A 26,370-nucleotide genomic window follows, 5' to 3' on the forward strand; every position below is an offset into this window, starting at 1 on the left:
TATTCGTCGCAACCATCATCGTTGTCTTCTTCTACAAGGGACGATAGTTCTCTGGTTTGATTTTTGGTAAGTCCGGAAGTTGCGAAAACCTAGTTTGGAACAGTATGAACCTTTGGAAAAATAGTTGCCTTTTCTTTTAAAACTTTGGAACTATTTTCATAAATGCGAACACACTCAACTGAATTTTTGGAAATCAAATTTTTCGCAGGTTCAGGTTTACTTTTTACAAATTTTGAACAATCAATCTCATCCTCCACAGAAATCTCACTCATGTCACTATCATCATCAAATTCGGACACATTTTCAACATTAAGTGTGTTTTCTGAGCTTAATTTAGTGCATAAAGAGTCAAATTTATGTAAAGTATTAGATATAATTTTCTCTTTATCTTTTTCATCCAAAACTTGTTTTAATATTTCTTTATGTTCTTTGGACTGTATGTAAGCTTCAATTTTGTCAAAACCTATTCTGTAAGAATCAGAGATATCGTCAGAAGAGAAAATAGATTCCCATTTATAATAGTCTACGTCAATTTCATCCTCTTTCAATTCGAGGAAGGGCAAAATCATTTTATGTATATGCTTCCCTATTTCACAATCAATATACAGCTGAGTGATATTAAAGTAAAGACGTTTAGCAATCAAACAACAAATGTTTTGTTGTTTCAAAAGCCCTAAATTGTCTCGTTGCGAATAAATTAAATCATCCCTAGACCTAGATAAATCTGACTCCAACTTCTCAATCCACATCCGCCTCTCTTCACTTTTTGATGTTACCCTGCTAATTTGATCAGTTAAGTTAATATTACTTAAACGGGTTCTCTTTAAACTATCACTTAAACTAGAGAATGTGAATTTTAAATCATCTGATTCGGTTGCTTACCTAGAGACATGAATATTTAGAGATTCAAGAATAGAATGTACCTTGTTGATCACTTTCTCACATTCGCTGATCTGCTCGGAGACAGGTTCCGTAGCGAAGTAGTTGTCCGAAGTCTTGCCGCCATCAGTGGCATATCCTCTTTGGTCTGAAACATCACTACGAACCATCATACACTTTCCCTCATACTTAGGGAACTCATCCTTCGCGACAAAATACTCACCATATGTGGGTCTGCGAACCTCTTCATCCTCCTAATCGGTTGACCATACTTCAACTCTTCTGAACTCGTCATCATCTTTCTGCACAATTAAAGCAGGCTTAGCATTGTCAGCGTTCTTCTTCTTTTTAAGCTCTTCTATCTTCCGAAGATAGTAAGCTTCATCTTTATCTACTTCGTCCTTCTTCTCATTCATTCTCTTCAACATACACTCCTTAGACAAATGATTTTTGCCATGACAATAGTTGAAGTCATAGCCAAAGTCTCCCATAAGCTTCTTCTCTTTCTTTACTTCTTCCTTTTGAGGGTTGTTAATGCTCTCATCCTTCACCTTTTGTGAGCTATAACTCCCTTGCCATTTCCTGTTTTTGTTGCGTCCAAAGTTCTTTTTGGCAAACCTTTTGGAATTAGACACCATCAAAGCATAGTCTTCCTTTGAGAGTTCACAATCGGAGAGATCAGACTTTGAACCTTCTTCAACAATCTTTTTGCCCTTTGCTATAAGTGCCAATGAACCCATGCCAAAAACAACTTTTCCTTCATTTGTTACCTCATCCTCATGAGATCTTATTATTCCCACAAGTTGCGCCAAATATTAGTTCTTGAATTGCTCATAAGCTTTCACAGTAGATACAACTGATTTCCATTCAGATCTCAAATTATTCATGAATGTCACTTTCTGCTCTATGATTTCACGTCTGATCTTGAACTTAAGCATCCTGCTCAGAACATGGTCAAAACGATTGAAATTAAAGTAAAGACGTTTATTAATCAAACATAAAATGTTTCGTTGTTTCAAAAGCCCTAAATTGTCTCGTTGCGAATAAATTAAATCATCCCTAGACCTAGATAAATTCGACTCTAACTTCTCAATCCATATCCGCCTCTCTTCACTTTTTGATGTTACCCTGCTGATTTGATCAGTTAAGTTAATATTACTTAAACGGGTTCTCTTTAAACTATCACTTAAACTAGAGACTGTAAATTTTAAATCATCTGATTCAGTTTCTTACCTAGAGACATGAATATTTAGAGATTTAAGAATAGAATCTTTTTGCCCTTTGCTACAAGAGCCAATGAACCCATGCTTGAAACAACTTTTCCTTCATTTGTTACCTCATCCTCATGAGATCTTAGTATTCCCACAAGTTGCGCCAAATAGTAGTTCTTGAATTGCTCATGAGCTTTCATAGTAGATACAACTGATTTCCATTCAGATCTCAAAATGTTCATGAAGGTCACTTTCTGTTCTATGCTTTCACGTCTGATCTTGAACTTAAGCATCCTGCTCAGAACATGGTCAAAACGATTGAAATTTTGATCAAGCTTTTCATCAGAAATTTGAGCAAAGGTGTCATACTCGGAAAGAAGCAATGTTTGAACAGAATGCTCAAGATCTAAATCACTAGAATATATAGCTCTTTCAACCTGTCCCATATTTCTTTCACAGTTTCACAAGAACTCACCAGTTTCACTAAAACACAATATGTTTCATCTATTATCCAACAAAGCCAAATGTTTAATCGCAATGTGTGGTTGTTTGTAGATTAATTGAATAATTTTTTTCTCATCCCCTCTTAACTATTCTTGACGATGTTAGTGGTGTTGTTAAACCTAGCAGGTGAGAATGAAGAACACATAACCATACATTAATATAGCTTCAATTTTATTGATTTATGAGTATGAAGATCCATATTTTGCACGTCAATTTTGATGTAAATGTGTTTATAGAATGACATTACTTTTGGGTCCTCCAAGTTTTAAGAAGACAACACTCCTGTTAGTCTTGAGTGGGAAGCTTGCAAAGGAGCTTAAGGTAATTTCTCATTCCTTGTCACAACTAGCAAATTTAGGGTTGAAATTGTGATTCATGTACAAAACCATTTCCTCTATGTAACCTTGCAACATCAAATTAGTGAAATTCAAACTACAATGTTATTTAATTTCATACGTGCATACATTATGAGTCAAGTTGAAATAGCCTCATGCAAGCCCAAAACTTGACCCAATAGCTAAGCCCAATCAATTTTGGGCCTTGGTTCAAGAATTCTCGGCCCAACACCCTATTGGACCGAAGACTCTACCTTGGGCTTTAATAGACCGAAAATCCTTTAATGGGCCAAGCCAAAACCGAAAACCTATGTAAGAGACCATAAAGGCCAAAAACCCTCTAGGGTTTCGGCTAGGGCATGTGTAAAACAAAAAAAATGGAGAAAAGAAAACACAAAAATGACTTTCCACCTCATTTTTGTCCCACAAATAACAATGCTTTTGACCACCACGTATCTAGGCTACCTTCACATCAACCATCAAAAAGTCAACTAACCTCCCCCCCCCCCCTCTCTTATCTTCACGACCAAAACACACACACACACCCCTCACCAAGAATCATTCCACCCATTTTACTCTCAAGAAACACTCTCTTTTTCTCTCAAATTTTCGAGAAACACCTTCAAGAAAGGTTGAACCTTCAAGTGGTCCTAAGAAATCTAGGTAAGTTACTTGTATAACTCAAGTGATTTTATACACCAAAAGGTTAAGATCATCACATTTACACACCATTTTCATGTGTAGCTTCTTAGAACATTCTCCATATACGAGAATCTCTCCAAGTACAAGGCTAGGCTTGACATTTCTTCTCTTTTCTCTTCCTACCACAAGAAATAAAGGTGAGATTCATACCCCTACTTTTTCATTTTTTTTTGGGGGGGGGGGGGGGGGGAATACAAATTACAACACCAAAACATAATCTAAACTTATACATCAGCTTTCAATATAAAAGTTATGGTCTATTCACGGACTGTTTTGACCATCTTAAACTTAATATTTTTCAAAACTGTTCGATACACAAATAGTTCAGGTTTATACCTTTCTAAGGACTACTCGTACTCTTTCATACGATTTTTCTATAATTTATGGCAATTTTTACAAAACTATTTATCATTTCATAAATGATTTCGGACCAGTCTGTGAAGATGAACATTTTTACACTAGTTTGAGACCACTAAAATTATCATAAAAATTATGAACAAAGTAGACTCATTTTAAACTCTCAGAGTTTACGGATCCAAACTTCAACTTACGATGATTTTTCTAAAAACATGGACAAAAAAGTCAAAAACTAAAAATTATCTTTATTATACTAAAGGTTCTTATACTTGTGTTAGATGTAAGTTTATATGATATATTCTTTCAAAACATCTAGACATGTTAGCTTATATGTATTTATATATATATATATATATATATATATATATATATATATGATTATATAAATTGTTTTGATAGACAAACATAATAAACTATAATCAGTATAGTTTGGAGGTCACAAACCATACTTTTCAAATGTACACACAATTATTTAAAGGCAAAATTATCTTATTTTGCAAGTAAAAAGGAGTTATAGTTCACGTAAATCTGTTAATGCTCTTGTGAGACTTTCCTTCACCGTACCTACCTAGCGTACACCGTAAGTTCTATAGTTATAACAATGTCTCCTGAAGGGAGAGCGATGTAATTGTGTATAGATCTATACGGGGATTGACACCCCCACACCTGAGCTGTTCACTACAGCTTGACTGGGCCGATCTAGGGTGACAAATATCTTACCGAAATCGATGCCTGAAGAACGTCATGACATGCATATCAGTCACATCAAGCTTGGTTATAATGACTCATATAGGGATTAACAATACGATTTTGGTTTACGAGAAGATTACACTTCACCGGTTTTATTAAACTATAAAATTGCATATCGTTGTTCAGTATACAGTCACTTACACTTTTGATCTTAGGGTTTAAGACTACAGTTTTCATACATCAGAAAATGTTGGATTTTCTGGGAACACACTCTTTACAATTACAAACAAAAGAAAACAAAGGACATGCATGCATATATTCATAGTTTTGGAATGAGACTTACAAACTATTTTCATAGAAATTATCGGGTTTTCTGAAAGTACTACGAGAACTATTCTAAACAAGTGAAAAAATAATTTTATACAAAAATGTTTATGAACTCACCAAATTTTTAGTTGACTTTTTTCAAAACGATTTGTATACACAGGGAACTAATCAGCTCTGCTATGAGATCAAGTGGTGCGACTTTATGAAATTTTACATCTTGTCACTTTTGTGTAACTGATGAACAAGTACAAAATGTAAACTATGTAAGTATGTATTTTCAATGTATGTCGCATGGAATGCTATGTTTCATTCATTTTCAATTGTTATAATACTATACAATGATGTCATCCGCCCTCGGACGCTTCTGTCGCCCTGGTTTAGGGGTGTGACATTCCTCAAGGTGTCAAAATGGGTTGTATACTCGGGTTGATTGTAACATGTTGAAATGGATTGGATTGGATTAGTTTGACTAATAAAAAGAAAATTGGCTCCTGTCATTCCGAAAAAAAGAAAGAAAAAGACAAACATTTTTTTGTGTATTTTCTTGGATTCTATAAACAGTTAATAAATTAAATATATTACATAATAATAATATTAAGTATTAAGATATTGAAAAAAATGATTGAGAGTAATAAGTATTTGAAACATTTTTGGCGACTTTTAGTTCTTCAATCCAATGGAGCAAAAAGAAGTGGCAAAATAGTCATGGAGTAAGTTACTATAAAAGTTTACCATTTTGTCTTTTCTTTTTTAATGTCGTATGAATTTTATCGGGTTTAGTCAAAAAAGTGAAACCTCTTGCAATTTCACTTCTTAATTTAAGGAGTTTGTTTTTGTTTTTTAGAAAAAAAATATAAATTAATAATCCAAGCAATGGAAGTATATTTCCATTTATAGGTTTATCTGGGTGCTCGATCTGCCCCTTCGGTCTACTTCAACCGGATAATGTCAAACATATCTGGATGCTCGACCTGTCCCTTTAGTCTATTTCAACCGGATAATGTCGAGTATATATGGGTGCTCGACCTGCCCCTTTAGTCTATTTCAACCGGATACCGGGTCAATTTCACCCCTACCACTACCACATAATAACACACATAAATCATAGAATTATCAAACAATTCACACAACCGACAATTATCATGCTATTTCATAACTATTGGGCCAGCCTTGATGCCTTCGACCCACGAATTCTATGAAGAAAGAGTCACCTGATCAAAAGCACACTTAAATCTCTATAAGATGTAGCCAAAAAAATTAGCCACACTCAATTCATCCTCAAAGTAACTTGAGCCATCAGTAATATATCTTCACTATATCATGCCACGAATGAATGACTCCTAGAGTCATCCTCGATCGCCATATGTTCTTATTTGTCCAATATAAAATATTATAAATGGTCTTGTTTAAAAGTATGGTGCCTAACCCCAGATCAATTCAATGACCCAACTACCCGGTAAACTTATTTCACCCTCACTCATTAGTTATAGGAAATATCTTAGATAAGCTTAATTACTTATAATTCGCCATCTCCCATCATAATTCATATTTAATGTTGTTATCCCATCATAATTCATATTTAATGTTGTTACCTAATGTTACCCGATCTACATCGAATAATCATGTATTCTGATCAATACTAAAGAAAACAAACAGATTCTTTGAAGAGAGGAGAAAAATATGGGTGAAGTCGGATGGTCGGAAGTTAATCGGAGGAGACAGAAGAACGTGAGAAAACAATGGAGTCACAGAGGGGTAACCACCATGTTTGTATCCAATATACCTGATGGAGTAAGCAAGGAATCAATTGGTAGACTTTTTAAAAAATATGGAGATCTCATGGATGTATACATGGCGACAAAAAAGGATGCAAAAAAGAAGAACTTTGCCTTCGTACGATTCAAAAAGTTCAGCAGAGAAAAGGAGATGGAAGCAGTGAAGCAAGGATTAACATGCAGGGGTTCAATACTTACAATCAACATTTCACGGTTCGAAAGGACGGGGAGGTCAACTAAGAAAGTGCAGGAGAATACCGCACCAAATGCTGTGCAGCAACCTATGGGTCAGTCGTTTCGTGATGGGAGATCTTTTGTTGAGGTGGCGACAGGAAGAAACCAAACTGTTATCCCTCCCCCACCTGTTCTTGAAAAAAATCTGGTATCCCTAGTTGAAGGTACATTTATAACAAAATGGTTGCACTGTCCTTTAACCCTAGTTGGCGAGGCAATCTGTTTGGAGAAGTTAAGAAACATCCCCTGGATTTTAGAATGGGAACTGCAAGATCATATGGAATGAAATATCTGGGTGGGTTGATGGTAGGGATACGATTTCAATCCCCATCGGAAGTTGATGATTTCTTAACTAAAAAGAGCTACTGGAGTGCGTGGTTCAAATATTTCAAGGCGGGGAACAGTGTGTCGGGGACGTTTGGAAGAATTGCATGGTTAAAAAATATCGGACTCCCATGGGAACTATGAAGTGAAGAGAACTTCTCAAGAATTGCAAGCGAATTCGGTAATGTATTAGTTCCAATTGATATTCCTCCAAGTTTACAGGACCTATCCATGGTAAACGTATGTGTACTAACTGAAAGTAGAAAGCGTATAAATGATGAGATTGAGGTGGAATTCAATAGAAACATTGTCAAAGTCGGTGTTTTTGAAAGCGACTTCGATTGGTCCCCATTTCCATTCTCTCCGTCTGAACTATTTGTATTAGAATCAAACCAAGATGTTCGTGTGGTGGATGAAAACGCAAGTAACACGGACGAGAATATACTGGAAGACGGTGAAATCAAAGACGTAAGTGATGATGGCGATGAAGGGATATCAGAAACCATCCTGCCAAACGAGACGGAGAAAAAAATGGATGCTGCAGGCACAGGCGGTGATCCGGCTATCGGGGTGGCGCCGTGTACAGTGGCGATCGAAGATGGTTCTGGAGAAGTCCAACAGTAGTATCGAGAAATTCAACCGTAGGTCAATAATAATGAACACCTTGAGAATATGCACGCTTTCATTGAGGTCGATCAAGAAAATGTTGTTCAATCCCTAGTTGGTGATACTCGAGAAAACCCAGCATGGAAGGAAGATGGGCCTTTTGGGCCAATTGGTAAGCTGGCACATTCAGGGTGCTTTGGGCCTTTTCCCATGGGCTGTACCCCATCTTCGCCTATGGAGACATCACACTTAATGGAGCCGGTAAACGTAATTGGCTCTGATCCAGTGTATAAAACGGGTGGAACTTTAGATAAACGAAGACGAATTTACAGATCCCCTATTAATGAATTACCCCATAACCAAAGGTTTGATGACACAAACTACCCCGAAGACACAAAGTGCGATCTGATCCCCCCTCTACAAACCGGAGATCCCACGGAAATATTAATGAACACTGACGAAGCCCTCAAAACGGTGGAAGTCGGGCAGTTAATTGGATTCGAGATCGAGGGTGGTGATCCCATCCTCATGGAGGCGATGGCTGAAATCGGAGAGAATCCAAACCAGAGATGAATTTAATGTCACTAAATATATGTGGGATAGGAGAGAATGACAAAGTCGAATGGGTGTACAAACTTAAAAGAAACCACAGACTAGTCCTTATGGCACTTCAAGAAACACAACTGGGCGACATCCATAACTCACTTAATATCTCAAGATGCTGTGGGAACAATAACTATGGGTTCGAAGCAGTCAATGCCACTGGGAGATTGGGTGGTCTAGCCACAATTTGGGACCCTAGCTTCTTCAACATCACAGACGCGATTGTATCCAGGTACTTTCTTGCGATTTTTGGAAATTGCCTAGCAGTAGACGGTCTGATTGCAATTCTAAACGTATATGGTCCAAAATCAATAGCTGAAAAAAACAAGCTTTGGAGTGACCTTATTAACCTCAAGCAGGCTAAGCATGCCACCTGGGTAATCTTAGATTTTAATGTTGTTCATATTCCGGAGGAACGAATGAACTCATCATTCTGTAAGTCGAGTGCTGACTCTTTTAATAGATTCATTGATCAAGCCGATTTGTGTGATCTGAAAATGGGGGGGGGGGGGGAATAGATTCACTTATTTTCAACAATATGGAGCAAAATTAAGCAAACTAGACAGAATTCTAGTATGCAAAAAATTTATTGAAAAATTCCCGTTGGCATATTCTGTTGCACTCCCCAAAGAACTCTCGGATCATTCTCCAATCTTTCTCTTAACAGAGTCTAAAGATTTTGGGCCTCCCCCATTCAAGATGTTCAATTCCTGGCTGTTGAGAAATGATTTCGAACAGGTTGTTCTTAAAGCATGGGTGGACTTCAAGGGCTTTGGAGCTGCCGATTCATTCCTTGCTAATAAACTCAAATTTGTTAAAGGTGAAATTAAAAAGTGGAAGGCAATCGAATATCATAAGGAGAATGATGAAAGAATAACAATAAAAAAAAGAATGGAGGAATTGGACTTACTGGCAACAACTAGGCATTTATCCGACCAGGAATTGGATGAGAGGGCTAGGGGTTATGGTAAGCTCTCAGAATTGGAAAGATTGGCTTCGTTGAATCTCAGGCAAAAGGCGAGAATCAAATGGGTTGTTGATGGTAATGAGAACTCTCGATTCTTTCATGGGTATGTGAACAACAGGGCAAGAAGAAATCAGATCCATGGTTTCTTGGTGGATGGAAAATGGATAACAAACCCTAACGGAATGAAAAATATAGCAGTTGATTTCTTCTCAAAAAAGTTCCATGAAAAATGGAAAACTAGGCTAAAATTTTGCAGTACTTTGTTTAAAAAATTATCAGATGCAGATGCAGAATTTTTAGAATCTCCAATTTCGATTCATGAAATAAAAAATGTTGTATGGGCGTGTGGTAGCGAGAAGGCCCCAGGGCCGGATGGATTTACACTAAAAAATTTTAAAAGATATTGGGAATCAATAAAAGGTGATATCGTTGAATATGTTAAACACTTTGAAAGGACGGGGAAATTCTCAAGGGGATGTAATGCTTCTTTCATTACCCTAGCTGCGAAAATTAAGGATCCTCTCAGTCTTGGTGATTATCTTCCAATTAGTTTGATTGGGTCTATGTATAAGATCATTGCAAAGATCTTGGCCCTAAGGTTCAAAAAGGTAATTGGGAGTGTAATTGATGGCGTACAATCTGCTTTCGTAGAGGGAAGGAATATTTTGGAGGGCCTACTCGTTGTAAATGAGATTTGTTCGTGGGCAAAGGCTAATAAAAGCAAAATTTTACTATTCAAAGCAGATTTTAACAAGGCTTTTGACTCCATTAATTGGGGTTATCTCGACTCCATTATGTTGCAAATGAACTTTGGGTCTAAATGGCGTGCTTGGATCAAAGGCTGCTTGGAATCGGCCAGAGCTTCGATCATTATCAATGGTAGCCCCACTAAGGAGTTTGCGATGTCTAAGGGAGTGAGACAAGGGGACCCCTTATCCCCATTTTTGTTTATAATCGCGATGGAAGGGTTGAATATCACAATGAAATCAGCTACCTCCAGAGGTATATTCGATGGTATTAATATTCCTAATGCTGATTTTTGTTTGTCCCATCTATTGTACGCAGATGATGCATTATTTTTAGGAGAATGGTCAAAAAGAAATGTTGCGAACCTTGCAAGGATACTTCGTTGCTTCTATGTTGCTTCGGGCTTGAAGGTAAATTTCAACAAATCTAAAGTTATTGGTGTTGGAGCTCCAGACCAGGAAGTTGTCAGCTGGGCAAACTTATTGGGATGTGAACCGACATCATTGCCCTTCACGTATCTTGGTGTCCCAATTGGAATGAATATGAACCGTATGATGTCTTGGAGGCCAATCTTGGAAAAACTAAAGAGTAAATTATCAGTGTGGAAGGCAAAAACACTCAGTTTTGGGGGTCGGATCACACTTGATAAAGCGGTTCTCGGGAGTCTACCCACTTATTATATGTCAATTTTTGATGCCCCGGTTGGTGTCATAAACTCTCTTGAAAAAAATCCGTAGACAGTTTGTCTGGGGTGGTCCAGACTGCAATAAGAGCATCAATTGGATCGCATGGGAAAAGATTATGTCTCCAAAAAATTTGGGTGGTCTAGGTTTGGGTTCAATACGGGCTCTGAACCTCGCTCTACTCCAAGTGGTTATGGAAATTGAAGAATGAACCCAATTCCCTTTGGGTTAAGATTATAATGGGGTTGCACAACATGTCGGCAGTCCAAAATTCGAACCAAATTAAGGGGCGATGGACGGGAGTTTGGAGGAATATTGTTAAAAGAAAAATTGCACTGGAAAAAATCAATATTCCTCTTGAGAAGATTCTTCATTCAGGAGATCCACAGGCAGGTCAGGTATCACCTTATGCCGTGGACGGTGAATTCAGTGTGGCTGGCCTCCGGGAGAGAATTGAAAGAGCTAATTTTCCAGTTTGTGACGGGTACTTTCCATGGCTAAAAATAGTCCCATTAAAGGTTTCGGGTTTTGTTTGGAGAGCCAAACAAAATAAAATTCCCTCAGCTGGAGCACTTCGAAACAGGGGGTGGCAATAGCATCGACTCTTTGTGGCTCATGTCAAAAATCGGAAGAAACTGGAGGTCATATTCTTGTAGAATGCCCAGTTGCAAAGGAAGTATTATTTACAATTCTTCATTGGTGCAATATCCCGGCGACTGATTTCCAAACAGTCCAAAACATCATTGATTTCTCTATCAAATGGGGGAACTGTCCCAAAAGGAGAAAAACACAAATTACGATTTTATTTGGGGTATTCTGGGGTTTATAGAGAGCCAGAAACGATAGAATTTTTAACAAAATTGAAACGGAACCGGTGAAAATAATTTCTATTGTAAAGGCCCAAACTTTTGTTTGAATGAAACATAGAGGTGGTAATAATAACTTAGAATGGAGAGTATGGAATGCAAACCCCCTCCTTTGTAATTAAAACAATGTATCCTATCCAGCCTCTGGCTGATTTTGTTTGTTATTTATAAATTAAGTTGCCGGTTCACAAAAAAAAAACATCGAATAACCATGTTCATATAAGTAATTACAGCTAACCATATTTAAATAAATATGGTCCATCTAATTGACATAGTAATTAATCACATGATAAATGATATATAATCAGCCCAAAATAAAGTTTTGCTACTGCAAATCAAATTTCGAGTCCAATACTAGAATAGATAGCCTTATTTTCAGTCCAATTGATTTACTATCCCAAAATGATTCGTTAGCCCACTAGAGATTAAACCAGCATCCAAAGTTTCAAACATAAAGGTTTATTGGGATGTTGCATGCAAATTGCAAACATCTTTTAGGTGTACCTATCACTTGTGTATAAATCAAGGTACACCTAGTAGTTTGCACCGATACAAATCTTGTTATAATGATCACATATGTTAATGTAAACACGAATCATGTCGATCAAGCTAAAACCCATGATACTACAGATGAGATGTTCCATTATATCATGAAAGCCACCTAATTCACTGCCTATTACTACTGATTTTTCCTATATTATGCAAATTGCAACATCTTTAAAGGTACAAGTACAACTATGACATATCACTTTTGTATAACTCAAGATACACCTAGTAGGTTGCAGCAATAGAAATTTTGCTATAATGATGACAATGACATCTACTAAAACCTATGCTTTGATACTATACAAACTACTTGTGTAGAAGTCAAGGTACACCTAGTTGTTGCAATCCCAAATCCAATGTCCAACAAAGTTGAACCAAGATTCTAACGATCATCAAAATGATTTATTGATCTAATCTCATATCAATCAATCATCAAATCACAAGGAGAAATCAACACAAGATGAGTGGAGAGAAACCAACACCAAAATTTAAATAGAAACACAATATAGGAAAACCCATGAGTAGTAACTAATGATAAAAACTTGCTACTAGAAACAATTGAAAATTACAAAGAAATTGAAGCTTTGGTGACATAAATACCATCGCATAACATTCCATTCATTCAGATTCAGGTGCGATGGAAAAACAGTTTAACCCAACCTCAAAAAACATGAGTCTAAAAACCGCAAATGTATCACACTATGTCTGGTTAATTCACAGTTTACTACACTGTAAAACATAAACAATAATCATTCATTGATTTAGTGATATTGATGATAAAATTAACATCAGTTCTTTGTGTTCCCAAAGAACCTGGAGAGGGGCAAAGGCCCATCTGCCTCTTGTTCATCACCACTTGAATGCTTGGATTTTGAGCTCTGTCTCTTGTCTTTCCTCTTTCTTGACCTTGATCTTGATCTTGACCTTCTTTTTGATTCTCTGGAATCATCCTCATCATCACTACTTGAAGATTCAGATGATGAACTTGAAGAAGAACTAGACCCACAAGATTTCCTCAAATGCTATTATTTTTATTACAGGAAACAAAATAAAAAAGTTAGTTACTTTTCATCCTTTAAAGATATATATAAATAGGAGCAAAGCAGCCATTCTCAGATGGGTTTAGGACAAAATCCAAACCACAGGGATCAAAAAAGCAAGAATATCCATTTTTGGAGCATTCGTTTCTAATAAGAATAGTCTGAGAATTCCAAGGCACCTTTCTCTTTTTGTTTGAGCGCTTTTTGAGATCTTTGTCCTTCTTATTATCTGCAACAAGGGGCAATAAGATTATGTATATAAAGGACTTCAGGTATTGTAAATTTGTAATGGACATAAATACCCTTCTTCCTCTGAGTAGATTTAATTTTAGAGTGGTTTTTGCCATGGGCAAGCTTGCTTGCCCGTTCTGCATCTAGTTGAGCTCGATATTCCCGCATCATTCTATCTTTGTCAGCTTCTAACTCCCCCTTTTTAATTTCTTCTTCCTAACAAAAACAAATTAGATATTTTCCTATCTATATAAATATAATCACTCCACAGTAACACTTAACTCTATCTCATTAACAGTCATAGATGAGGAGGTGCCATTAAAGCAACAACACAACAAACAAAGGAAAATCAAATCTTTGAGAGGCTTCCCAGTATATTAATAATTAAATAGCTTAATCCTATGAATGTTTCTTTTCCATTTAATGCATACAGAACGTTCTAACTGTTTACAAATTGTCCCTTACTTTATTTTTTCATTCTGTTTTGTTTTCCCAATTGCTTGTCCAATATCATTTAACGGGAAAAAAAAAAAAAAGAAACAAGTTAAAATGAATAAGTGAATGTCTTTGTTCGGGAAACCATAACTTTGAAACCAAACTACCATGTCTGTCAATTTCAACAAGAAAAAGCAATACGTATTGATGATGAATAAGAACTAGATAGTGGTATATTTATCATTTGGAGATCTACACTACATACACTCTACAGAGGAGAGGAGTCAAAAGTGAAGATAAATAGTTACCTTTTGCTTCTTTTTGTACTCTTCCCAAGTAACTGTATGTGAAGTTTTGAGGCTGGCCAAACGAGCTGCATGCCACTCTGGTGAATGAAATGAACCATCCACCTGCGACTCTCTTAATCAGAAAGGGTACAAATTCAAACAAAACTGACTATAAAGCTTTGCAATTCCTAAAATATTCTGTTCCAGACATCAAATATGAAAGAAATTATAAAATGAAGCCATTAGACAAAACCAAACAATAAAAAAACATGTTTGTATTGTTTCCTGCCTATTCAGATTTATCCAAAGTCATCAGAATCATATTTGAGCATCTATTATTTCAACTTACATCTTCACAATCACAACTCTATGCCTAAAGGTTGGACACACAAAAATCAATTAGCAGGCTTAATCACCATGTTAAAAGAGTATTTACCTAACCCTTATCAGTCATTGAGCTAAAAAGTAAGCGATTCTAACAAAGAGAAACAGGGAATTAGGCTCTAGAGAAGTCACAACCCCCTGCCTCTTCTCATCCTCAACCAAAGATTTATTGGTTACGATATCATACCACGAGTTAACATGTTTCTTCGTCTGAATACTGTGCACAATGAAAATAACAACAAATCCACTGAAAATATGATATGGAAGGGTACAAACCATGCCGTCATCCACATCATCGGGGCCGCCTGAGGTAGATCCGACCCTTGATCTCTGCATCGCCTTGTACGCCTGATTCTTCCCCATGTCCCTTTATATTGATTTGAGCCCCCAAAACTAATAGGAATAATTGAAGAAGAGTAGGAAATATCGGTTTGGGAGTAACAAAAGAAAAAAAGGTTGAAGCTGTGGTGGATAAATTTAAGTGTTCAAAACCCCCAATTGAAGAACACGAAGAAAGGGATTGCAGCGAGCCATGAATATGAAGTTATGTTGGATAATAAAGGAAAAGAAATGCGAACACCGTATTTTAGTGGATCCGGTTAACAACAAGATATATAAACCTAAACCCCCTTGGCCTATGCCCTAAGGTGCCCAAATGTCCAAGCCTAAGTTTTTATTAACGTGGGGGAAATGACTTACCAGGAAAATGATGTTTCAAAATTGTTTAAAACCTATGGAAGTTTTGTTTATATAAAAAAAACATCCAACTAAAGGTTTTATACAAAAAAATATTAAGAAAATATAATTTTTGTTCAAATCCTATCTAATGATAACCGATTCTTATCGATAAAATGACGACTTTAATTAAAGATTCATGAGTTGGTCTAACAAATAATAACATGGCATAAGAGTAGGTGAGATGACATTTATTAATATATTTGTCTTCTTTTAATCGAATTAGGGCTAGCAGCAGGAATGACTTAGGATTTTTCTTCTTTTACTTTATCTACTTCTACTTCTTCGATCCTATCATGGCTTCATCTTCTACTAAATCCATAAAATGGCTTGTGAAACATGAAGTCTTTTTTTTTGTATGTAGAAGGAATAATCATGCTTTGCCTGTTTAAAAGTTGGAAAATCTTTAGCTAAAGAATAATCACCGGTTAAATAGTGTACAATTTTCACATGGGAAGGAAAACCTTTTTCTACTAAAGAATAAAGATAATAATGGGAGGGAGATTATTGGAAATACGGATGTTGGGGCAGTGTTATTCAGCTTTCCTGATTTTCGGCAACATTTCTAGATCACCTTGGAAGTTTCTCGTGCTATTGTGAATTGGTGGAATTTGTTCGGTTACAATCAAGGTGTGGGATCTTGTATCGAACGTTCATGAGGATGTTTTTGTTAACGGTTAAGGTTCGACATTTCGTTAAATTTGTTAATGCCTCACCCTTTGGGTAAGGATGTGTGGACGAGATGATGTAGTAGATCTAGAGTTGAGTATGTGTCGCCACTTGGGGGAGTACATTGTAGTAGTGTCTCGATTATGGATAGGAGGGGTACAAGTAGACTGAGTAAGATAACTTGATACCTCTTGATTAGTACCCATTTGGAGGTAAAAAGTCCATACCTTGGCTTTCCGTTTCTTAGATCTCTTATTTTGTGAGTTTATGGGTATTTTGGTGCAAAATGAGGGCCATTTTCGGGTTGAGCTTGTCCAGGGGGAGTAGTTGTAGATCCGGACTCCTCTAAGCCCTCGTGTGCATAAAGCTCAAGCTTTATGAAGCTTTAATCCTTCTTCATGCCCTAAACCCCTTCTTGAGCATATTTTTGGGTATTCTAGCCTTGTGAGGCCTTGCATGATCGTAAAGTTAGCAACTTTACGTGGTCACTCCATGATAGGAGGTTAGATCTGGAGTTTTGAGCATTGGAATCGACCGAAATGAGAATTTACTAAAGAACTCAACGAGTTTGACATCCAACTCGACGAGTTGAGAGGGTTTTTCATGTCTGTGGATTTAGAGTGAACTCGACGAGTTATTGGGACAACTCGACGAGTAGCTGGGGTTTTCCTAGTCTTCTGGACACCGTGCTGACTCGACGAGTTTGTGAGACAACTCGGCGTGTTGACTCGAGTTTTCCCGATTTTTCCTGAGAATAGAGGGAACTCGACGAGTCGCATAGATGCACTCGGCGAGTTGGGTTAACATGGATTGTTGACTCGGGCGACTTCCATTGATTTTTAGGGTTTGGTTAAGACATGAGTGAGGAGACCATGGAGGGCTAAAATAGTCTTTCACCCTTTCTGAGAGTGAGGAAAGAGGTTAGCCTAACTTTGTAAGAGTTGTGATTATAAAGTATTAATTAGAGATAATAATATTATGTAGGCAGAGTCTAGACTGTGTAAGTCCCCAAAAATGTCTGTGTATCAATCATATCCGTTTGATGGTGCGGAATCCCAATCAAACGGATGATGTCATATCAAATAGAAGAGAAGGAGAAGAAGATTAATATGAATCTTGTATGATATGATTAGAATGAAGATCCGGATACAAGATTCACACACACTAACACACACTCTCTAGTTTCTCTCACACCTTAGAATGCACACACTTAAGCTCCTTGGTGTTCATCACTCTTTTCCTCACACCCCTCACCTCTATATATACATGAGAATATGGGTCGTAAACAAGGTTTACGGCCATAAACCTGTTTACGCCCGTAAACACCCATTGGGCCGTAAACATCTATATAATATTACATAACAAATCAATTTCCTAGAAAAGCAAAGTATAAACCATAATATTGACCCAACAATCTCCCCCTTGGTTTATAGCTTTCTTTTCTTTTCTTAAATGACCCAACAAGCTCTCCCCTTAAAAGTAGATGGCTTTTCTTGTTAATCTTCATTGGGAACTTGGCTTCAACATTAATCTTCAATGAATGACTTCATATTGAGCGGTTGGGCTTTTCTTCAGAATTTAGCTTTGAACGCATGTCGGGTGAGGACGGTTGATGTACTGATTCTTGAAAGATAGCGCTTTCAGCTTGAGAATCTTCAGAGAGAACATCAGAGAGAACAAATCTTCTAGATCACATCAGCAGGTACAACGATAGCGTCAGACTGATTGAGGAGGCTTCAAACGGATGATGTCAGATCAAATAGAAGAGAAGGAGAAGAAGATTAATATGAATCTTGTATGATATGATTAGAATGAAGATCCGGATACAAGATTCACACACTAACACACACTCTCTAGTTTCTCTCACACCTTAGAATGCACACACTTAAGCTCCTTGGTGTTCATCACTCTTTTCCTCACACCCCTCACCCCTATATATATATATATATATATATATATATATATATATATATATATATATATATATATATATATATATATATATATATATGAGAATATGGGCCGTAAACAGGGTTTACGGCCGTAAACACCCATTGGGCCGTAAACATCTATATAATATTACATAACAAATCAATTTCCTAGAAAAGCAAAGTATAAACCATAATATTGACCCAACAGACTGTTCGTGGGGTACTAGATCTACTTGCTTACTTACGAGGTGAGTCTTCTCACTATACTTACCTAAGCGGTAATATTATGTGATCGGAGGGTCTTATTTGAGTTATCGATCGGAGGGTCCTATGTGCTTATACTGAGTTATGTGATATTATGCATTTTGTCTTTGTGGTATATACTATATTATTCTGTGCCTTACTGATTTAGGACCAGAGGGTCCAATCCGAGTTGTGAGATCGGAGGGTCTTCACTGAGATACAGGACTGGAGGGTCCAACCCAAGCTACTAGACCAGAGGGTCTTCACTGAGACACATAACCGAAGGGTCCACACCGAGCAGTGAGACCAGAGGGTCCTCACCGAGACGCATGACTGAAGGGTCTATGCCGAGCTATAGCCATGAAAGGCTTATTATTTGTGTATTTGGTATTTTGGGGAACTCACAAAGCTTCGTGCTTACCATGTTGTGTGATATGTGTTTCAGGTACTTCTTAGGATCGCGGGAAGGCGCCGACTTGATTGTACACACCAATTAGAGATCATATTTTTGAGGATTTTATCAAACATTGTTGACTTGTGTTTTGACAACTTATACATTTTATGGTTTTGGGGAAATGTGATATTGAGTTTATGTGATTTTAAAAATGAATTTTTTTTTTGAGAATTTACAGTGTTACAAGTTGGTATCAGAGCCTTGGTTTGAGGGATTCGGATGCACCCTCGGGTATGTCTGGACTCAAACTGAGAATTTGAGAAAAAAAAATTTCTAAAAAGAAATGATTTTCTAAAATGAGTAAGAGCTTTCAAGAGAAAACGAGATGGAGTAGTGTACAATCAGCCAGAGTCCGATCGGTGATTTCCCAAAATACCATTACTTGTTTATATTATAAGATACTTATGAGATACTAGAGTTGCATGCTAGAGGATAGGCTAGGTACTTAAGGAATTTGGAGCTAGAGTTTCCTGATTCACGATGCCTTAGCCTAGGGGATGTTATTGATTGATATATATATATATATATATATACATATAGTATGGGCCCTTGTGGAAAGTATGGGTAGATGTAGCAGGTAGTATGGGCCCATACTACTGAAAGCAGAGGATACATACTCTAGGAGGACGTCATGTACAGTATCACAACAGTTGTATAATAGGAATCAAAGCAAACACAACCATTACATTGATCAAGTAGAATATTTACAACTGTTCGATACATAGTTTGTATGACATCAAAATGATTAGTAAAAATATAAAAGATGTGACTCTAGGAAGCTCCGTTTTCTCAAAATCTTGCGGGTGTACCAGTTTTATTGGTTCCCTGAGAATACAAGTGATTTTGAAAGTGTATCAACATTTAAGTTGGTGAGTTCATAAGTATGTTTTAGTGCTGGAAAACTTGTCTTTGTACTTTGAAAATACTAGTGTGTTTCTCAAGAAAATTCAATATTTTCTTATAGTGAAAGTAATGTAGTCATGTATGTTTCTTGTATTTGTATACTATATTAGTGTACCCCATGTTAGAAAAACAGTGTATTGTATCTATATTTGTATGAAAAACCCTTGTATGTATGCCTGGATACCACCAGTTGTAGTGAAAGTAGTATACTGTAATAGTGCATGTATAAAACCTTAGTATGAAAACCTAGTATTGACCAATTGTAGAGTAAAGTAATGTATTACAGTAATGTTTGTATGAAAGCCTTGTATGAATGCCTAGTTACTACCAGTTGTAGTGTAAATAGTGTACTGTAGTCTTATTTATTAAAATAAAACCATTGAAGTAAAGGTAATCCCATAAACATACTTGTTAGTTATAATGTTGTGAGTTTCATATAACCATGCTGATATGACCTAGTGACCGTTAAGACGTTCTTTAGGCGTCCGATAAATTATGACATTTGTCACCTCAGGTCTGCTGACGTAGCTGTTGCAAGAAACTCTGGTGTGAGATTGTCAGTCCCGTAGAGATCTATACACAAATCTCACGTTCTCCCTTAGGGAGACTCTAGTTATACTTTATAGGATTTAGTTTCGTACCCTAAAGGATATTAATGAACTAATGCCTCACAACCATGTATCAACTAGTTTACGTGTAGTGTTGTAGTGTCGTAGCGTTCTCTTGTATTTGAAAATGGTAAGTATTGCCTCGTATTAAAGTATCTTGTAGTGTAAAATAATTATACTTAAATAATTATTTTGTTAGAGTGAATATGTATCAATGTACTAGAGTAGTGAATCTCAAACTATACCTATTATAGTTTGATTGTGCGTTCTTGTTTAATGTATCATACTTAGTAAAATAATGTAATGAATCCCAACTATATCGACTATAGTTTAAATGTATGTTTCGTAGTGAAATAAAAACATCTGCAATTTAATTGTATAAGTAATTACCCTTATGCTCGACATATTACAAAATGGTTAAAATATATAAAATTATTTTTAGGAAGTGTAGCGAAGGCTTGTTTTGAAACAATTGCAAAGGTTTTTAAAATATTTAAAATTATTTGTATAAACACAATAGTCATTGTGTTTTACTTGTATTCCCCCCCTAGAATATTTAAAAATGTTGAAATCACTTTGAATGTGCATTGGCGTTGGAATTTAATGAGTTGTAGAAACGACCCCCGGGTAAGCGTATGCGTTAATAACGTTTCCCTAAAAATAATTGTATTCTTCGTCATGTTTAAATTAATAATAAATTAATTTAAATAGTGAATTGAATAATTAATTAAGTAAAGAATACTTACAAATTAATTTGGAATGTTTGGAAATAGGGGGTGGGGTGATTTCGTTGGGAATTTGAGTTTTCGGTGCGGGATTGGGATGAATTCGGTGTGTTCTTGTCTTCTTGAGGGGGTGCTTGAAGATTTGAAGAATATATGAAGATTTGAAGGTGGGTTTGATGAATTCGGTTGAAGATTTGAAAATGGGATGAAGATCTGGGTAAAATTCTTATGACTTTTGAGAGAAAATTTTGCAAGAGTTCGGTGGCAAAAGTGTGAAATGAATTGGGAAATCGGCTAAACACATATATAGGGGGTGTGTTCGGTCCATATTGGGTTGGACCTTGGAGAATTCGGTCCTAATGGGCCTTATTCTTGTGTGTTTGGTCATATCAAGACCGAGAACACAATTTGTTTGGTTTTGATGGCCAAAAACATCACCCATGTTAGATTCCTTAAACGGATTTCATGCTATTTTTTATTTCAATGGATGAGAACACCTTTATGAGGTGTATATTTATGTTTTAGCCTTTAATCCTTTGATTTATATAATTTTATACTGACATAAATTAGCCTAGGTTTCAAACCATGCTCAATTACTAGGTTATAAACAACCCTTAAGGCTATTGATGCTACAATTGTAACAAGGGTTGCAAATGTAAATTTTCATTTGTACCAGGTTAGGATTTTCGGAATTGGCTTTCATTTAAAATTCTCGGAATAAAACCAAAAATGTATTAAGATATATATTATGATTCAAGCTAAGTAGTAGGCTTAGGTATGTTTAGTGCAACTCTTTGTTTGATCTAGTGTAAGCTTTGATTGAACTAGTGTTAATTTCATTGACTTTTATTGACTTGAAAGAAGGGGTTGTTACATTATCCCCCCATTAGAGGGAATTTCGTCCTGAAATTCTTTCTATAGTGAACACATTATGGACTAGGGAAGAGATGCGGGTACTTTTGTTGCATCTGGTCTTCTCGCTCCAAGTGAATTCAAGTCCCCGCTTGGCATTCCAACGAACCTTCACTATCGGTATGCGACTTTGTTTCGTTTGTTTTACTTCCCTATCCATGATCTCTATTGTTTCTTCCACGAAGTTGAGATGCTCATTTATCTCTATTTCATCGAGTGGAATCACAAGAGCCTCGTCAGATAGACACTTCTTTAGATTTGAACCATGGAAGATGTCACACCCCAAAACCGGAACGAGCGAATCGTTCAGGGGTAGAGGACGTCATGTTTAGTATCACGAGATAAGTATATGGTAAGCAAGTAATGAACAATAATTTTATTTCGAAAGAAAAGTGTTTACAATGTGTGTGTTCACAAAACATAGAATTCATACACTAATAACAAAACAAGACTTGAAGCTATAATGCTTCATCTTCTGAATCCCTAGCACGAGCACCTATCTAATAGTCTCCTGAGAATACAAGTTATTTGAAAGAGTTGATCAGCAATTAAGCTGGTGAGTTCATAAGATTTTAGTGATCTGAGTAAGCTGTAAAATGTTGTTGAAAAAGTTCTCCTGTTCCTCTAGAAAATCCTATATTTCCTACTTGAATGAAAGTTAAGTAAAATGACACTACAAGCCGTTCTATGGGTACTAAGTGGGTACAAGTTATATAAGACTCAGAGTAACCAAACAATCGATTGTGCGCATCTTCCCTAAGCTCACAACCCAACGAGGAACAAAAAGTCAGGCGGATAGCACACATCCCATTGATTGCTAGATCGTTGTCATATATAACCCTAGTGTATTCACTTGTTACTCATGGAGATAATTGTAATGGTTCCTTTTATATCTAATGAAAAGTTCTTTAACAAAAACCTATATTTCTTATAGTAAAATAGTGACCACAGTGACTACTTTTATAATAGCTTAGTTTATACTGCTATATATAATCTGATATCGGATAGAAAGTTAATTAAGTGAATCTGCCCTAAGCCCACAACCCAACGAGGAACAGGAAGTAAGGCAGAAAACACACATTTAACTACCTATTGGGTATTAGCTTTATATATATAAACATGGTGTATAAACTAAGATATTATAGAGTTACTCACCTAAAGTCTTTAAAATTGTATCGGTTTAATAAAATGGATTAAACCTTTTTCTAGGAAGTTTCTAGTTTTGTATACCAAAAGTACTAACTTTGGAAAGTATGTTTTGTACTAGAAAAAAACCGTGCTTCGACTCCGTGTGTTACAACCGGACCCATACCTGGTACCCTCATGATGACTTAATGTATACTAAGCATACATGTATATAGAATCGGGTAGATAATAGATTGGGTGAATCCGTTCCAAGCCCACAACCCAACGAAGAACAGGAAATGAAGCGGAGAGCACACATCCTATTAGCTGTCGGAACCTATTGGTATATATGTATCGTGTGGTGTATACATTAAGGAATCATAAGACTAGCATTATAGTCCTAACTTTTAATTGTAGCCTTCTACCAAGGCATCTTCTGCTATGTGCTAGACTCGACTATTCCGATTGTCGAATGTAAAAGTATATTCTCCCTAGTTTATAACTATCTTGACTAGAAAATAGTTCAACTTTCAAGTGGTACTGTCACTTTATGAAAGTAATGGGAAAAGTAAGTACACAGATGTCGTTTATAATGACATGCAGATGTACTAATAACCTAAAAACATATTTGTTTTATTACGGTCATAATGTGAAGGCTAGAACCCCTACTAGACGTTCTCCCTGTCAAGAGATTAAGGGAACCAAACGCGACCCCCGCAATTTCTTGCAATCCGTGTAATTCACATTAAAGTTATATGATCATGTATACCTAATATAACTCTCACCTTTTGTTTAAAACAATGAGTTAGTGATTCATTGGTATAATTAGATCCTGTGTGTGTTCTCATGCTATAGCAACTTAACTTGTTTGTTATGTTCTGTATGGTATTGTTTGATTCTCTTCACTGTATGTTCTGTTATGGTATTGACTCTTTGTGTGCTTCATTGTACTAGAATTAATGAATAACATTCTCCTAAACTATACCTATTATAGTTTACTAATGTTCTACCTGGACTGTTACTGAAAAGACTTGTTTATCTACTAATTTATGCTTGTACCTTAAAAACAGAGTTCTGTATAACTATAAAGTAACATAACTTTAAAAGAGTTTTGAAATGTTTTGACAATTTATAAATAACATAAGTAACATTTTGAAAGATGTTTGTAACAAACAATTACACAATTATCATTGCGTTTAACTTGTATCCCCCCTTAAAATAGTTAAAACAGTTAAAAGATTCATTACGGGGTATGAACTCACCTGATGTGGGTGATTCAAACGGGTATGCGTGTAAGGATGAGAAGTTCCACGAATGAAGTCCCAAGACACAGTAAGTCCTAAATGACATATTAGGACACATATTGACATGAATATAGTGTTTATACACAACTATATGAAAGGAAACGCCTTCAGGGACTAGGAAACACCTTCATCAAGTGTTGGAATCACATGTGCTTCATCAAAGGGAAGTGAAATGGCACTAAAAGGTGTTTACGGTTTTGTAACCATCACCTTTGGAGTTTACAGTCATAAACCCATGAGTTTACGGCCGTAAACTCATGTTTCCTTGACCATTTTGTGTTTTGAAGTCTTTCAAGTCATTCTAAGCATTCCTACTTCATGTCTAAGCCTTAGGAAGTGTTTTATGGCATCATTTCACCCCTAATATGGAGTTTACGGCCCATGGACCACTTCTCCATGTGTTTACGGCCGTAAACCCATATGGATTATGGTCATTTGATGTTTTCAAGTACTAATCACATCAAGGTAAGGGTCTAGGTTAGTTTCCAAGGCTTGTAAGGAAATAGGGCACACTTTGGCACCATTCTTAGGGTTTACGGTCTAAGAACATCTTGGACCGTAAACACCTTTGATCTTGACTTTCTTGGGTGTTTTCTTGATGTTTAGAAGTGTAACAAGTCTTATAATACTCTAGGATAGAAGTACTTACTGGGTAGAAGCTTGAAAAGGTGCTAAAAGTCCAAGAACACTAGTGTGTGTTCTTGGTGAAACTTGAAGATCTACACTTTTGGAATGATTTCACGGATGGAAGTGTGTTAGATAACTAGATTAAGGTAGATATCAACTTATTAGGGCTAAAAACACTTACAAGTTGAAGATCAAGAAGGAAGATTCGGATGCTACTTGATAGGATTTGAGTTTGGATCTTGAATTTGTGAAAAAGTGATAAAATAACTAAGTCTCACTTATATAGTCATTAGGGTTTACGGTCCAAATAGCGTTTGGGCCGTAAACTTCAAACTCTTGGAGTTTTTGGAACTTTGTTGATGCACAATAAACCCTAGGGCATCCTCTCTCCTTGTTAACTTCGGAAGCACTAACTTTAAAACATTCAAACTTATTCCAAAAAGCTTGAAAGTTAGTAGAAACTGTTCTGACTTCTATTGAATTGAGTGGTTGTATAGAATAAAAATTTCGGGTTGTCACATCATCCCCCCGTTAGAAGGAATTTCGTCCCGAAATTAGCTTTCTTAGCATTACTACTGGGGTTGCTCTCTTCTGATTGGCAGAATACTCACTCGTAGACTTGGCAACTTTGCCCTTCCGTTCATGATAGGATTCATACTTGGTCCATCTATCATTACCTCGTGTACACAAGTCGTATATAATTAGGGTTAGTTAGACGGTCGTGTGTGCGACGTTGCCCCAGGTCCACAACCCAATGAGGAACAGGAGAAAGGGAAAAAACACACATACTAAGTCTGCGTAATCATAATCATATACCACCCTCGCGTATACACTAAATAGTAATAGGTGGGCTGTATTTGTCTATAGCCTCTGTGCTCGAACTTGGTCTGCTAGACGAGTGGTATTTCATGACGGTCTGCGGGCATCTGACGATAAGGCTTCGGAGAACAAAGTACTCTTCGCACGAGTACTTCGGGGTTTTAGAATACGAAAGATAAAGTTTAGGTTTAGGTCGGACCTTCGATACGAATGATGAAAGTTTCGAGAACTTGCCGATCAAGGCGATAGAAACATATGAACTCAGTATGGTGAGGACCACGCCAACTCATGATGAAAGAAAGCAACAGGCTCTTTACCGAACTAAGTTTTGGTCAAATGAAAGAAACGTCTGATAAACGACGATGTATCCTTGGTATGCTCGATTTTGTACTCCTAGTATGTTCGACAATGTACTCCTTGTAACTGATCTCGTGTTTCCTTTTTTCTAATTGAAGTTAACACTCCTACGTATCATACCGCTATGTGCGCATACATACGAACAAAAGTGTCCTATCAATTGGTGGGGATACTTTATATCATAATCCTCTTTGGTACCACTACCATCGCCTGCCATATACAAGT

At 36.6% G+C, this 26,370-nt stretch overlaps 1 protein-coding gene across 1 annotated transcript; it reads right to left on the bottom strand.

Moving 5' to 3' along the window:
• Nucleotides 1-12,878: 12,878 nt before the first annotated feature.
• LOC111898710 (uncharacterized) lies at nt 12,879-15,342 on the bottom strand. The gene is made up of 5 exons (XM_023894583.3): nt 15,010-15,342; nt 14,371-14,472; nt 13,699-13,843; nt 13,576-13,625; nt 12,879-13,378 (listed from the first exon to the last, which is right to left on the bottom strand). Exons 1-5 carry the CDS (start codon nt 15,094-15,096, stop codon nt 13,145-13,147), a joined length of 618 nt encoding a protein of 205 aa, XP_023750351.1. The 5' UTR covers nt 15,097-15,342; the 3' UTR covers nt 12,879-13,144.
• Nucleotides 15,343-26,370: the final 11,028 nt, after the last annotated feature.

This window comes from Lactuca sativa, chromosome 7 (genome assembly GCF_002870075.4).
Source record: "Lactuca sativa cultivar Salinas chromosome 7, Lsat_Salinas_v11, whole genome shotgun sequence".
NCBI classification, from domain to species: domain Eukaryota; kingdom Viridiplantae; phylum Streptophyta; class Magnoliopsida; order Asterales; family Asteraceae; genus Lactuca; species Lactuca sativa.